Below are 14879 nucleotides of genomic sequence, written 5' to 3'. Positions count from 1 at the left end.
TTTCATGCCATGCAATAATAGCATGAAAAATTGAATTATCAATAACTAAAACAACAAATGATTGTGTATTAAATAGGGAACATATTTGGCATTTCAGTTGAATAATTTCGCATTAAATAAAATAATATATAATTAAAAGATGTGATTACTCAAAGAAGTTAGCGGATTGCTCTCCTCCCCTTGAGAAAAACTTAATAGCCTACATACATGATACCATTTTAACTCAAGTTCTTCCAAGATTTAAGCGTTAAAGAGGGAAAATACAGATACCCGTCGTTGGAAACAAATTAAAATAACTTATAAAAACGATTGGGCTCGTCATTAAGTAACTCGTTATGTATCATACTCATACATCGCACCAACAGCGTTACAGGCTGGTAGAGCAGAGTAGAGCGTGCTATGGCCGCATTTAGCTCATTGATACAGCCTTGGACTGTTGAAGGGAAGGTCGCCGTCCATCGATCCGACTACCCGACTACCGTTCCACATCTATACCTATCTACCTGACTACAATCTACCTACCATGAGATCCGACTACCTATCTACCTGACTACAATCTACCTACCATGAGATCCCACTACCTATCTACCTGAGTACAATCTACCTACTATGAGGTCCCACTATCTGCCTGACGACAATCTACCTACCATGGGATCCCAGTATCTGCCTTCCTGACTACAACCTAACCCATGAGATACCACTACCTACCAACATGACTATAAATCCACCTAACATGAGATACCACTACATGAATACAATCTACCTACTAAGAGATCATACTAACTGACTACAATCTACCCCATGAGATCCCACTAATTACCTACCTGACTAAAACCTACCCCATGAGATACCACTACCTACCTACATGACTATAAATCCACCTAACATGAGATACCACTACATACAATCTACCTACTGAGAGATCATACTACCTGACTACTTGACTTCACTACAATCTACCTACCATGAGTCCCTTCAACCCGACTACAATCCACTATATAAGTAATACAACTTACTTTATTCTCTGGATGTATTACTCGACGTTACCTGTATTACGACTAAGGCTAAAGACAACACATTTATAGTCGTATATAAATCAATAAACTTAATCAAAATCTGCCTCCTCCAGAATACTTACTTCCTGATCAATGTTCAAATCTTAGTTCAATTTTCCTGTTAAACAACTCCTGCAAGATTAACGAAATACTCGTCAAGTCACTTTTAATTAGCTCAACGAAACATCTGTCGTCTGAAAAATATTTGACCCTCTGAATGGTTTCGGAAGGGCAAAACTTAGTCAATGACATATAGACGGAGGGGAGATGGAAAAGAGAGGTGGGATCCCACTGAGGGAGGCCATGGCGTTCTTGTGTTCAAAAGAGTCTCCCTGCCCAAGATGTATAAGTGTTCATTTATTCTGTACTAAGCTGCGAAACTGCGAAAATAGTGCAATGCGACAGATTACTAAAATATGTTAAGCTCCAAATTAAATCGCAGAGTCAAATCATAATGCGTTCCAACATATTTATTTCATTCGTGCGTCATTTTTAAACGAAACGCATACACACTTTCTAAGATCTACATATATGTAATGCAGTTAAATTAAGTGCAAAGTGCACAGCATTCCGAAAACAATTATCTAATATTTGAGTTTAATGTTTATATGATAATAAATAAATAAACTAAGGTTACGTGGGATCAATGTAGTGCAATCGGCTTAAATAAATATTTAAGCTTATGAACTGATATCTCTAGGTTTGGTGATTAAGATTGAACGTCTGAGAATGTGAATATGTTGAAGTTCATTATGTACAAAACTATGGCTGGTTCCACATTCCTTCACGTTTGATTTGAGAAAAGGTTGAAGTCGGCCTTATTAACTACTTATTAACTAGTACATTTCTAGACTTTTATTTCAATGTGAAAATGTATTCTGTGGGGAACTACAAAACTAAATAAACCACTAATAATGAGCTCATAAAAGTTACAGTAATAAGTTGCTTGACCAAAAATGTGTACTTTGTACTAATGATCCTTTTTGCTACTTTAAGGACGGGGAAGTGGAGCTGTGTTGAGGTGTGGCTCAGGGCGCTCAGGGTTGAGAACTTTACATTATTTTATTATTGTTTTCGGCGCCCTTGCCAAGAGGCCGAGTGTACTCGACGGGCTACAAACATCGGCTCGCCGCGCGGTATTGACCTTGCTAAAAACATTGACAAACCTATAATCCTATGACGATATTAATTCGTTTGTAGTAGCTGAAGGTTGAAATGTCGCCATGCTGTACGAATTGTTAGTCGGTATAGCTGTCAGAAACAATTTGCTTGACCGATATCAGCATAGTTTCTATGCATTATTCTGCCTCTTTCTACCCTTTTTAATACAAGTGACATACTGTTGAAACTATTTTCATAGCTAAAATGTATGAGAAGACGAATTCTCTCATAGCCGTGGCCACTGTTTATTTACCAAGGTTTTCCTCACTCAACATCAGGAAATGTACATATTCAATAAGTACGATGGTTTTCCTGTTCATATTTGTGCTACAAAAACACCCATGATGATTCATAAATGTCTTGATTTAACAATATATTCGCTAATAATGTGTGGAGCAAACTTTAGTACTGTACTAAAAATCCAGTCGCGTCCACTTCTTTAAATTACTATAAAGGAGACAACTTTGATGATCTAAACATTTTTGCGAAATTGATCATTTCATATAAAATACAATTTTACCTGATTGTTTCACGATTTTGAAACTGTTTAATCATTGAAAAGACCTAATTAATGAACTACAAGCAAGACAATGAAGACCCAATGAGCTCATTATTAGACCAATTAAAGGTAGGCCCTAAGCAGTATAATATATATCGATATATTGATCTTTTAGACACAAGTATATGACAAAAATCGCCTCCCAAACCTAAAAACTAGTTTCTCTTTCAGTTTACGAGACGGTTGTTAGCATACAGACGCATCGAATGCTACAAGGTTTGAGGATCCGGCACAAAGGACCAAAATCAATGGTTGCTCCCCTATGGAGACTCTTGAGGCTATAGAAACGATTATTTACGACAACGAGGAGACGGGAGACAGGGGGCGTATGACAGCCAGGTAAGACACGTGAGAGGAGAATAGAACCCGAGACCCTACCTATGTAGTCCCAAGGTTAGACCAAGGCCGGGTAGACAAGGCCAATCCGGAGGCTCGTCGCTGTGAGCATCTTATAGCTCTAGACCTGAGACCTGCATGGCAACTGACAAAGACAAAACTCTACAGTCAAGAATAAACTCATCGATATCAACGACTTTCAGTGATCACGTACTAATGATTTCTTTGTACGAGAAATTCCTCCATACCAGTAAGCTAAAAAAACCCGGAATCGAGTTCGAAATACTGAAGATAAACCATTACAGCAATGTTATTTTAATCATAGATATCAACAAAATTCAGTGATGACATAAGATTATTACTTTGCACGAGCCGGTTTCTGTATCATCTATAGGAATTTTCTAAAAGCTCGGAATCGAATCCGAATGTACTAAATGGCGGTTCAAGAGGTATCTAGGATCTAGGATCCATGAAGACACGTAATAAAGGTGCACTCGTTGTCATTTACATAGTCTTACAATTTATAAGGGAATGAGGGTGTTTGGAGTCATTCTTAATGAACTCATACCAAGTGCACATGAAATAAAGGTTAGCATAGACTAGAGTGAGATGATCAGTGTAAATTTGATGTCCAAGATTAACCCGGTTTCAAACCATGAAAAAGCTACTGACTTTTCTCAGGATCGAACTTATATTCTCATAATTTTTATGTAAATGATGCTCATACTGTTGCATTCGGTAAATTTAGCTGACAATCAGAGCAAATCACAAAACTGATTGCTGTATTTTCTATTTCGAAGTAGTCTAATTGGAAAACACGCACCAGTTTGAATCTGTAAAAATGTTAAAACTTCTAGCTACTGATAATTTTTCAGTACGGTTCAACAACAATCGATTTACTCTCTCGGAAGGAATTTCGCTCTGCAACAGGCCTTGTAGCTAAAACAATTACAATTATATCGACCGATTACATCGATGTTAGAACATTGCTAGGAGTGTCACTTATCAGTTGGCCTTGAGCCTTGCGGTTTGTTTGCTGGTGATCACCAAACACCACTCGACGTTTGCCAACATGGCTTATCACTTATCCGCGGTCGAGTGTCTTATCATCACGCACGACCTCCATCAACAAAGTCACCTCTATCGACGTGTTAAGAAGAGGTTAAAGTATCGAATCGGAGAAAACAATTCGACTTCCGTATACGAAAAAGTTTGTTAAAATTGTACGAGTTCAAATAGTAAAATATATTGTAAAGTGTACACGAAGAGTGGGGAGGGAGGTAAAATCTGTTATTGTTCCCATTCCCCAATTGCAAGAGGGCCGGGGACAGTCGTGGCGGACATCGATGGTACGACCGTGTGAAACCACAGCCTTCACCCGGTCCACTTCTGGACAACCTCGATCCCTATACCGCACCACCATCACATCCACGTTATATCCCTATGCCGCACCACCATCACATCCACGTTATATCCCTATGCCGCACCACCATCACATCCACGTTATATCCCTATACGGCACCACCATCACATCCCGTTTGTATCCCTATACCACTATCACATCCACGTTATATCCCTATACCGCACCACCACCACATCCACGTTATATCCCTATACCGCACCACCATCACATCCACGTTATATCCCTATACCGCACCACCATCACATCCACGTTATATCCCTATACCGCACCACCATCACATCCCGTTTGTATCCCTATACTATCACATCCACGTTATATCCCTATACCACACCTCCATCACATCCCGTTTGTATCCGGCTATACCACCACCACATCCACGTTATATCCCTATACCGCACCACCATCACATCCCGTTTGTATCCCTATACTATCACATCCACGTTATATCCCTATACCGCACCTCCATCACATACACATATCCCTATACCGCACCTCCATCACATACACATTATATCCCTATACCCCCATCGCATCCCCATTATATCCCTATACTGCACCACCATCACATACACGTTATTTCCCCATACTTTGTCCCAATCACATTTATTTCTTCTATCCGAATTCCACCGCACTATCACATCGCGCCATCACATCCGAATAGATCCCTTGACATGGAAGCCAAAAAATCGGAAATAAAATATAATATTCTTTAATATGAGAATAAATTTAATATCTTGCACCTTAGGGATGTCATTTGATTAAAAAAACGTTGGTAGTCATTTAAACAGAAAACTTAAAAGCAAAGATATACCACTATGTCAAGCCCTTTAACTGTAAAATGGAGGCTGCACTTTAATACAATTTTATAATGGCAAAGATGGGGAGGTAATAAAAGATGTCGAATGTATATCACATTGTTTCAATTAAACTTTTAAAATGCTATAGTATTTGCATCAAAGTATTGTTTGATACTATGATAGGAGGAGCTAGGCCATATTTGAAAACACGCAATGTTTACGAACACGTGTATCATTGTTTGCTCTCATGCTGCTTGTTCGAACCCCTAACAATTGCGTCAAGGTGTTGTGTATTTTATCCTGACAAATTATACACAACGAGGTTTATGCAAAGACAGCACGACACAGCATATGCTGTCATAATTCTCGCCTGTAATCAAAAAGTCGAGGGTTCGATTCTGAGAAAAGTGAGTAGCTTTTTGACCTAGATATCCCTGATCATTGGGATTTAAAATAATTGTCCTGACTTATGAAACAGCTGATCTTATTCAGTAAAATACCTATACATGACATCTCTCACTACATCCTACAGTCATCCTTAATTCATTTTTGTACGCACCTTGGTATCTCTATCTCAATTAGTAAAACATAATATACTGATATGTCGAACCGATTTTTGGAATTCATTCCTTTGACAACTCAAATTATTTAAAATGTTTACACTAAGCTACCAATCATCATCAGGTCCTATCTAAGCTTGACTCCGGAGTGATCAGGTATGATTCTGATTTAGAAAAATAAATATACGTTAACTCAATAAATTAATTTGTTAAATAAATGATAAGGTTAAGTAAATTAACTTTATTGTTGTATAATTGGCTATACACTAAATCGGAAACAACTATGTAGGCTACATATATAACGTTAACTAATTGCTACAGCAAAGTAATATTTGTCTATATTCGAAATATAAACCGACGACTTCAGTCTTATAGTTTTTTTTTCAACGAACACAGCTGATAGTTTGAAAACAGATTTGAACAGTTTAAGTCTATAAATGAATTCAGAATTTATTCAGTTGATTCCAAAACCTCAAAGAGATTTTTACAGTTTGAGTCTGTAAATGAATCCAGAATTCAGTTGAGCTCAAACCTCGAAACTGAGTTTATAGTCTTTGTTCCGTGGTAGGGCATATCTAGACGACGATGAGGGCAGAAGACCACCCACGAGACCAGTATCAAAACTGGCACTACCTAACCGCCACCATAGTCTTCGTAGCTAAACCACAATGAAGATTGAAATGTAGCCTTAAAAATCAACAATCCAAAAAATAACGACGTCACATTTGACAACAAATTTCAAGCTTCGCATAAAAACCCCTACAAGCTAAACCCTCGTATAAGTGAGAGCCACATTTGGATCAACTAAAAACTGCAGTTGCATCAATTTTATAAAATTTTAATATGTATTTAAATTCCGTTTATTTTACCAAAATAGGCCTAATGAAAGAATATTGAATAGCACAACTCTCCAATTTTTAACATTCCATTTGAAAACCCGATCTAAGAAATAATTGTAAATCTCTTTGTAGGCTGCCTACTAAAACCAATTATTACTCAAAACCACGTCAATACGGACTTAACTTACTGGACAATTATTAGATAGCAGTTTATAAACATGAGTAAAGCTTTGTTGTAAAATGTGTAAAATGCGCCATTGTAAACTACACAGGTAACCTTATAACTACCGATCATATAGATAAATTAATACTGTAAGTCTCTTGAGGACAAATCACCTCAATTATTTCCGATTAACAGTTTACTGTGTATTTCAGAAAGCTCTCAAGCCATGCATCAGACATATTCGGAACATATTCTCGTGTTTCTACTACAGTGTATAGTGTACGCTAGGGTAGCGAGCCACCCTCGAGGGTGGTGTAGGAGAAGGAGGGCCGAGGGGAGCCCTTGACACTTTGTTCGCACCACCCTGACCCCCCAAATAACGGCATCTCTCATGGAACAGAGAACAGAAAACAGAACCTGTTACCGAGGGATACATGGGAAAACAGCTCAAGTTTTGGACGAGGCTAGACAAAAATATCACAAGCAGCTTTGTCTACGTAATATAAGTTTCTTTGAAACTGTCGTAATATCCATGCGTTTCTTTATTTGAAACTGTCTTTAATTCCATGCGTTTCTTTATTTGAAACTGTCGTTAAGTTCATGCGTGTCTTTATTTGAAACCATCGTGAAATCAATGCGTTAATTTATTTGAAACTCTCGTAAAACCCATGGGTTATTTGAAACGACAGTTTCAAATAAAGAAACTCATGAGTTTATTTGAAACTTTCGTAAATTCAATGCGTTTCTTTATTTAAAACTGACGTAAAATCCATGCGTTTCTCAATTTGAAACCGTCGTAAAATTCATGCGTTTCTTTATTTGAAACTGTCGGACATTTTTTTTATACGCCCACGCACAAGGAAGAAAGCGAATATGAATAGTTGATGGGTGTTTAAAGAACGGTAAGGTAAATGAATTAGATGATAAGTTACTGACTACGATCAGCTGGTTCTTCTACCTCACTCCCAAAGTGACCCGCGCTATCGCACGACCTTGTGTCGTATCACTAACTTCCTTGACCTTGAGCTGCGAGCTTCTCCCACCGCACCCATATCAATCTCTTCTGTTGAAAACATTATAGGCTGATTTCAACCTCAAAACTAAACAAAAGTTGTGGCCTCTCAACGTTTGCCACGAATTAGAAGAGCAATAGTCCGAATGTAGTATCATAGCTACCTAGTTCGGTAATTAGTAGCCTTACTACTAGGATGAGAGAAATTATTTTGTGAATATGACCTAGGTAATCTGATAAATTTGATGCTCAGGTAAGAGATAAATACCTTTAGTTATAAAGGTCGACGATATACGGTACTGAAATATGACCAGGGTTTTAAGGGTAGGGGGGGGGGTGTTGGGTGCCCTTAAAAACATAATAATACACTCCATAAAACATAAAATATATAAACGTTTGAGAAGTAGCAAAGACTACACTAACAGTCAGACTACAATAACAGTCAAACTACAATAACACAATGAGTGCAATTTTTCCAACGGATAACCCCTTCTGTCTTGAATTTGTCGGATGTCACTACTTTTCAGTGTCTCGGACATCGGTTATTGGGACAGGTTCGATCCCCGGTATTCATAAACATTTTACTTTTAAGGCAAAACACACGGAGCTAGGCGCGTACGTATAAGAAGGGTGCAGAATTCAGTTAGATGATTAATTTAGATGTGTTAAAAGATCTGTATCTCTTTAGTCAAAAACATGTAATAGGCCCAATGATCTAGAACGTCTCGACCCAGTTTCTTGCCGTTAAAAGGTCGATTGAGAACAAAATTGAGACAGATGGAAGAAAAGAAAAGTAAAAGAACGCCAAAAGTACGTAAAATTGTGATTAAATAGGGGAGTGAGCTGGTCCAGAAGTATTAACGCGAGACATCGGTCCCCAAGGACCAGGGTTCAAATCCCGCCGACAACCAATTAATTTTATCCAAGTGACAATGTTACGACCTTAAAGCCTACCTGAAGTAATGTGAAAACTATTCCGGGCAGGAGCTAGCGTGATTGTGAAGGTGGGAAATAAAAAAGCCTTACGACAAATAAACACCAGAACAGCCTTGTAGAGATTGTGTTCTCTGTCTCAGAAGACCACGTGTGGGACGTTGCGTAATCACCTTTCTCTTCCTGTCATCCGCCGCCCCGCACCGCTACGACCGACTCCACGTGGCCCAGCATCTCACGTTGTTTAGTGGGAAGCCACCCTACATCATATTGCCACCCACCACAACCCCCCTAAAAACCTCACCTAATATATCCCTAAACAAGCAAAAACATTCTTCTTTTTCCGTGAGAATAACAAAGGAATTTTAAATGTAAAGTTTATTTGGAATTTTCTCCGTAGTCTTTGACCCTACAATACGCTTCAATAAACAAAATTATCTGTCGGTTTAAGCCCTAAACTATACAGTAGGGTCTAGTTGAAAATTAGACCTTTTTTATAATTTAAGGGTAAAAATTTGGAAAATAACATTTTTTTAGTTAAAAACCCCCCTTCCGTTCCCATGGTCCGATTATACTAATTCACGAACTCGTTAAAGTTTATCCTCAAGTTTCAAGTTAACCTACTCGTTAATGCAAAATGTCTTCAAAATTGGACAAAAACTCGAGTTATCGTGTTCACGGACACATAATATGATTGTTATATAGGTAGGCTACCTAAATAAAAATGTTAACGGGTAGTGTTTTTGACCTCTGGGGACTTCAAAATATAAAAAAAACACATCGTTCCGGGGTCTAGGTCTTGCCTACACTTGCCTAGGTCTTGCAATAATAGCCTTTTTCCTTTAGGGAAATTCGCTCAAATAGCAAAGGTCGTATTATTCAACATGGAACCTAGGAAGATCGTCGATTTGAAGCAAAAACGAATATTTAAACTCGTTTGTTCTAGTATACCAAAGAAGTTGGAATCAGGAAACAATCGTTGGTATAGTGTTTGCCATAAAATATAAGGTTTTTTGGTTTGATCCTGAGAAAGTTCCCGTTTTTTTTGATTATTCAAAACTGAACTCAGCTGTTCATAATTTTTTTACTAACAAAAATGATCCTAGCTAAGAAGAAACATACACCTCTGCAAGTCCTTCTAAATATCTTCCTTGCCTAAAGACCGTTCGTCATACTCTAGTAATAATAAATTGCACACATAAAATGATATATTTCTAGATTGTAATTTATTCAAACAAGTGTTTGTATTTGTTTCACTGTGTATTACCAAATTCAAACATAGGAAGGCTTAGTCGATACGAACAAATCTTGATTACATTCAATGTCCAATTAAGATAAGCTTATGGTCCGAATTTCCGTGATGATTAACTACATTCTGATAGAAAACCATTTATCATCCAATTCCATTAGAAGTTTGCAGGGTTGCTTGCAATAGGAGGAAAAACCATTATACATCCAAAAAGAACGGATTGTAAAAGTTTAGCATGTTCTAGAGCCTTCCAATTAGACAGTTTATATAGCTTTTTTTTATTTAGATTTCTCTGCGCAGAATTTCGATAGTTCAGTAAATAGGCCTACAGTAGGCTACTCCAATCTTGTTGATAGCGCAGTACGTTTAATTGCTGCACATTTTTATTACCTTTAAAATTTGCCAATATTATTCAACCGTCATTTACCTGTACAAATCTTTCTCTGGTTTTAGCAAGCATTGGCCGTTTTATCAGGAAGTTGTACGGGAGATGTTACTGGGGGCATCGTTCGACGCGCCAGTATCGCCACTCGTCAGTGCCACAGGTCAATGTCCTTGAACCTCGGATCGATCCTAAATGGTCAAGGGAACCGCTACAGCTAATCCATTAATAATCAAAGGGTAAATATTTTTTAAATCCCAATATAATGTTCATAGTATTTTATCCATGTTTTCCAAGTTAACATAATAAAACTAAGCTTACGGGTCAAAACGTGCGATACGAACGTTATACGTGCTATATAGTTAGGTATAGCAGAAGAAATAATCGACAGCTATTTTTCTTTTGTAACGAGTCGAATTAGCAAAACAACTGTACTCAACATGCAAAACAACCAAAATTAAAGTATAATAAAAATGCTTACACTATCGAAAACACGTAATTTCCGGAAAGTATAGGCCTACTCTGAAGTAAAACCTTCCAATATGTCCAGTATATGACTAAGTTGGTCCTCGCATAGTTCATTGGTTAAATCAACCAAACCGATTTTAAAAAATTAACAAAAAAATGGTTTGGAAAAAATCTGAAAAATGAGAGAGCTAGGGCTAAATGAAACAATATCCTAGCACTTTCATGCCCGAAAAAATAAAATACTGTTGTAAACACTGCCTTGCGTGAACCTGTTGCGATTTCCATTCAATAGAAATTAAATTACTATAGTAGGGCCTAATAGTACTCACCTCGCAAGGGCCATTCTAATACATGTATCCAATGTTGAATGAGGTTTGTTTTGGTAATCCACAATTAATCCAAATAAAGAAAACAACCGAGACGAGAAGGGGTAGAGAATGCACTACAGCACTCACTGAAAGGCACAAATCACCACCCCACAACCACGACAGACGACACAAGACGGAGCGGGAGCGAGTAGCGAATTGCCACTACTAGCGGAGCGACAGCGAACGAGGAGCGACTAGCCGACTACAAACAGCCGGACCAGAACTACCAACTGAAACAGTCAAACAGTCGCCGCACAAATATCCCCACCGCTACCAGCATCTCCTCCCCACCCCCACACACCACGTTTTCACGTAACGTATAGTTACAGCGTCTTTCCGGGCTTCCGGCTGACATGGGGGCGTGTCAATTAGTATTTCATACAATTTACAGCGACACTCATTGTACTTATTACACTCACACTGTGAGGTTTGCATCAGATGAGGGTTTCAGTAGTGTAGCGCATGCCAAACACTTGTAAAAGGTTTTTTTTAATCATTTACATTTATTGTAAATATATCTTAGGGTATAATTAATGATTATTCGTTTAGTTCTATAGAACGCGATAGTGAAGTGTCGATTTTTAAACATTATTAGTTTATTGTTTCGTTATTGTTTGTGCATACAGTACTATTATTAAATGATAGAATCTTTGTCAACCGAATATGAATTCACGATGACTATTCAATGGAATAAGTGCAGCATCTCTCTTTAGCCAGGGGCAAGGATCATCATGTAAGTGTCCAATAAGCAAAAAAGTTGGGCCAATTTTCGAAAAAAATCAGCTATTGGCTTTTATCGTGTTTTAACCGGCAACCTTTGTAAGACGACCACTTGCTATAACTGATCAGCTACCATGAGAGCAAATAGTTGTTTCTGAATATTCAATTGTTATGACAAAATTAAGAATGAATATACCTCTAAAAATAAGTTCAAACCAAAGGGCACAAATTCTTGGAGAACTATTCTAATCCAGATTTACATTAACTCCAAAAATTGTATTCAAGTTTGAAATAAGGATGAGCATCGATAGCCCAATTGTCGATGTTCACCATCGGTAGCATCGGTTTCAACCATCAACCATCGATGAATCGATAGCATCGTCGGCGAAAACATAGGTGTTTTCACTGTTTTCAGGGCAAAACATAAACGATGGATTTGTTTCAGCAACCACAGAATTAAAATTTAATTCTGTGGTCGCTGATTTGTTTCCATGCTTTTCGTCTGCTTTCTGCCTATGCTAATTAATTTAGCTACTTGCTAGATTGGCTGTTTCCCTTATACATTTGTAAGACGAAATATCGGTCTTATTCAATTAGGAAGGCTAAGGCTGTATCAGTAGCAGGAGTGCTACGGCTGAAATTTAATACAAATGAATTGACTTTTGACAACATTAATAACAAGCACCTTAACAATGAATATATTTCTTCTCACGCTCGCCCTTCTCTTGTCTTATGGCAAGTACAGTTTGCGATATTTTTTGATTCTATATCTCGTCAGCCTTGCAAGGGGATTACTGTAATGGAAAATTTAATTTCTTGTTAAGACCAACATTAAAATTTGCATTGAAACTAATACAGTTCAATTACGGGAAAACGTCGATATTTCGATAGTTGGTAAAACTATCGATGTTAGAAGAAAACATCGGCTATCGACGCTCATCCCTAGTGGCAGTCTAAATGCTGTGTTAACACTCGTCTTAAGTTTGTGTTGTTTACACATATCCATGATAGTTTTCTTTCACTGTTTCACTCCCAAACCGTGAACGGAGAAACACCGGAAGCTTAGGTCCAAGTTACCTAACCGACCGAGGGTTAGCGTGAAAGCGTCGCTCTCTCTGGAACGAACCTTCTCACTCAGTCTGTCCCTCGGGATTGAGGGCGGTGAAACGCGAGAAAGCACTGCTCTTGTTGTTTTTTGATCCACCGGGTTTTGATTTTGCAGAGAAAGTTGGAGATAATATATCTAGTCTGGGGAATAAATTCCGCTTTAGCTTTGACGAAGAAGGGCTGAGCACGAGTCATCATCCGAGAATGAAAACATCTTCAAAATCATTGTATGGGAGACTCTGACACATCTCATGAAACATTGCATCAGAGTCTCCTTAGAGAATGATCACCTCTCATGAAACATTGTTTCAGAGTACTTGGTTCCTCCTCGGTAATAACTAAGTTTCTGCTAGTTTTACGTGAGATTACTAAAACTCTGATCCAAATAACATAAATAGTGCAAATTGTAAACGTATCCCCGACGTCAACTCACGAAGATTAAGTGTGTTCGCGGATCTTGGACTAGTGAACAGTAAAGGTATACTGATCATAGATTACACCCGTTCTATCTACACGCAAAAATCAACCTAAAGGCGTAACATCGGACATGTAACCGAAAATCACCTACACCGGAATGAAAATCGGGCAACAATAAAAAAAAACTTGTATGCACAACTTAGTTTATCATACAGTTTCAGCTGGTTACCTTTACTCGAGTCAGTGTGCAACAAGCATAAAATGCTACTTACCTTGGCGACACGTTATTTGCCCAACAGAACAAGGTTACAGCCTAGTCAACTCTTGCTCACTATACAAGCATTGAATCATTTTCACCGATGCTATGAAAGTATTATAGTGGAAAAATGTTATCACTCAGTCTTTTTACTGCATATTTTAAAATAAAGAGTAGGATCAATTTCAATATTGTACTATTCAACAGTTTTCCTTGTATTAGTTCAGTCACAGAACGAAAGATCGTATTCAAACCAACCGAAATACATAATTAATTTAACAATATTGCCGATTTAAACTATTCATTATTAGTTATTTGTCAATTAGTTCATTGGGGTAAATGTGTTTGTTTTATGACAAAATCCTCCAAAATGAAATTACTGTAATAACGTTTCAATTGTGTCTATCAAAGGTCGAGGGACTTCAGGGAATTAACAATTAATGTAATACCTAATAGTCAAAGTAGGTTTGAGACCTTAGGAAAAAGTTAAATATACTAACATAGAGAGCCTTATCGGAGAAATTCTGATTAGGTCAATCCTCCATAAAGTTATGTTGATTTTATAATTAATTCATGAAACGTTAAGATCCTTATTCGGTTATTTCTCGTCTTCAAGGTTCGATGATTATTTACGGACTAGAACCATAAAATAATTATTTATGTTTTAACTTTTGGTTGTGTTGCTAGCCTAGTGGTAAGCGTCTCGGACCTCGGTGCGGGAGGGACGGGTTCAATCCCCGGCACATCCACTAAACAGTTATTCTCTCGTGAAATGCCACAAAAAGAAACAAAACAACTTGTTTCCTTACTTTAATCTTCAATTACGAAAAATACGTAAAAAATACAAAATAGCGGTTGAGATAGACCATTAAAAAGGATTTAATTTTTTTCCTAGGACGCTAGGCACGAGCCTGGGATTGTTTTTTCACATTACTTCAGGCTAGACCTAGGGGTTGCGGCATTGTCACTTGGATAAAATCCATTGGTGATTTGGCGGGATTCGAACCCGGGACCTCTTGGACCGAAGTCCCGCGCTCTAGCCACTAGACCAGCTCGCTCCCCCTTAGGATTCAA

General features: G+C 37.9%; 1 protein-coding gene across 4 annotated transcripts in view; it reads right to left on the bottom strand.

The window, feature by feature from the left end:
• The window catches only part of LOC128998316 (protein roadkill-like), an 85557-nt gene that overhangs the window by 51357 nt on the left and 19321 nt on the right, over positions 1-14879 (bottom strand). For 2 of the 4 annotated variants that reach the window (XM_054424404.1, XM_054424407.1), the window contains exon 1: positions 11267-11486. The exons of the other annotated variants lie outside the window; for them this stretch is intronic. In XM_054424404.1, the coding sequence (XP_054280379.1) occupies positions 11267-11280 (14 nt within the window). In that variant the 5' untranslated portion in view covers positions 11281-11486. Of the gene's footprint in view, positions 1-11266; positions 11487-14879 lie in introns of those variants that run through there. 4 annotated transcript variants of the gene reach the window in all.

The sequence above is a fragment of the Macrosteles quadrilineatus genome, unplaced genomic scaffold (assembly GCF_028750875.1).
Source record: "Macrosteles quadrilineatus isolate MER2022 unplaced genomic scaffold, UCM_ALF_1.0 Scaffold_7__1_contigs__length_78375512, whole genome shotgun sequence".
Taxonomy (NCBI): Eukaryota; Metazoa; Arthropoda; class Insecta; order Hemiptera; family Cicadellidae; genus Macrosteles; species Macrosteles quadrilineatus.
This window is presented reverse-complemented; position numbering and strand designations above follow the sequence as displayed.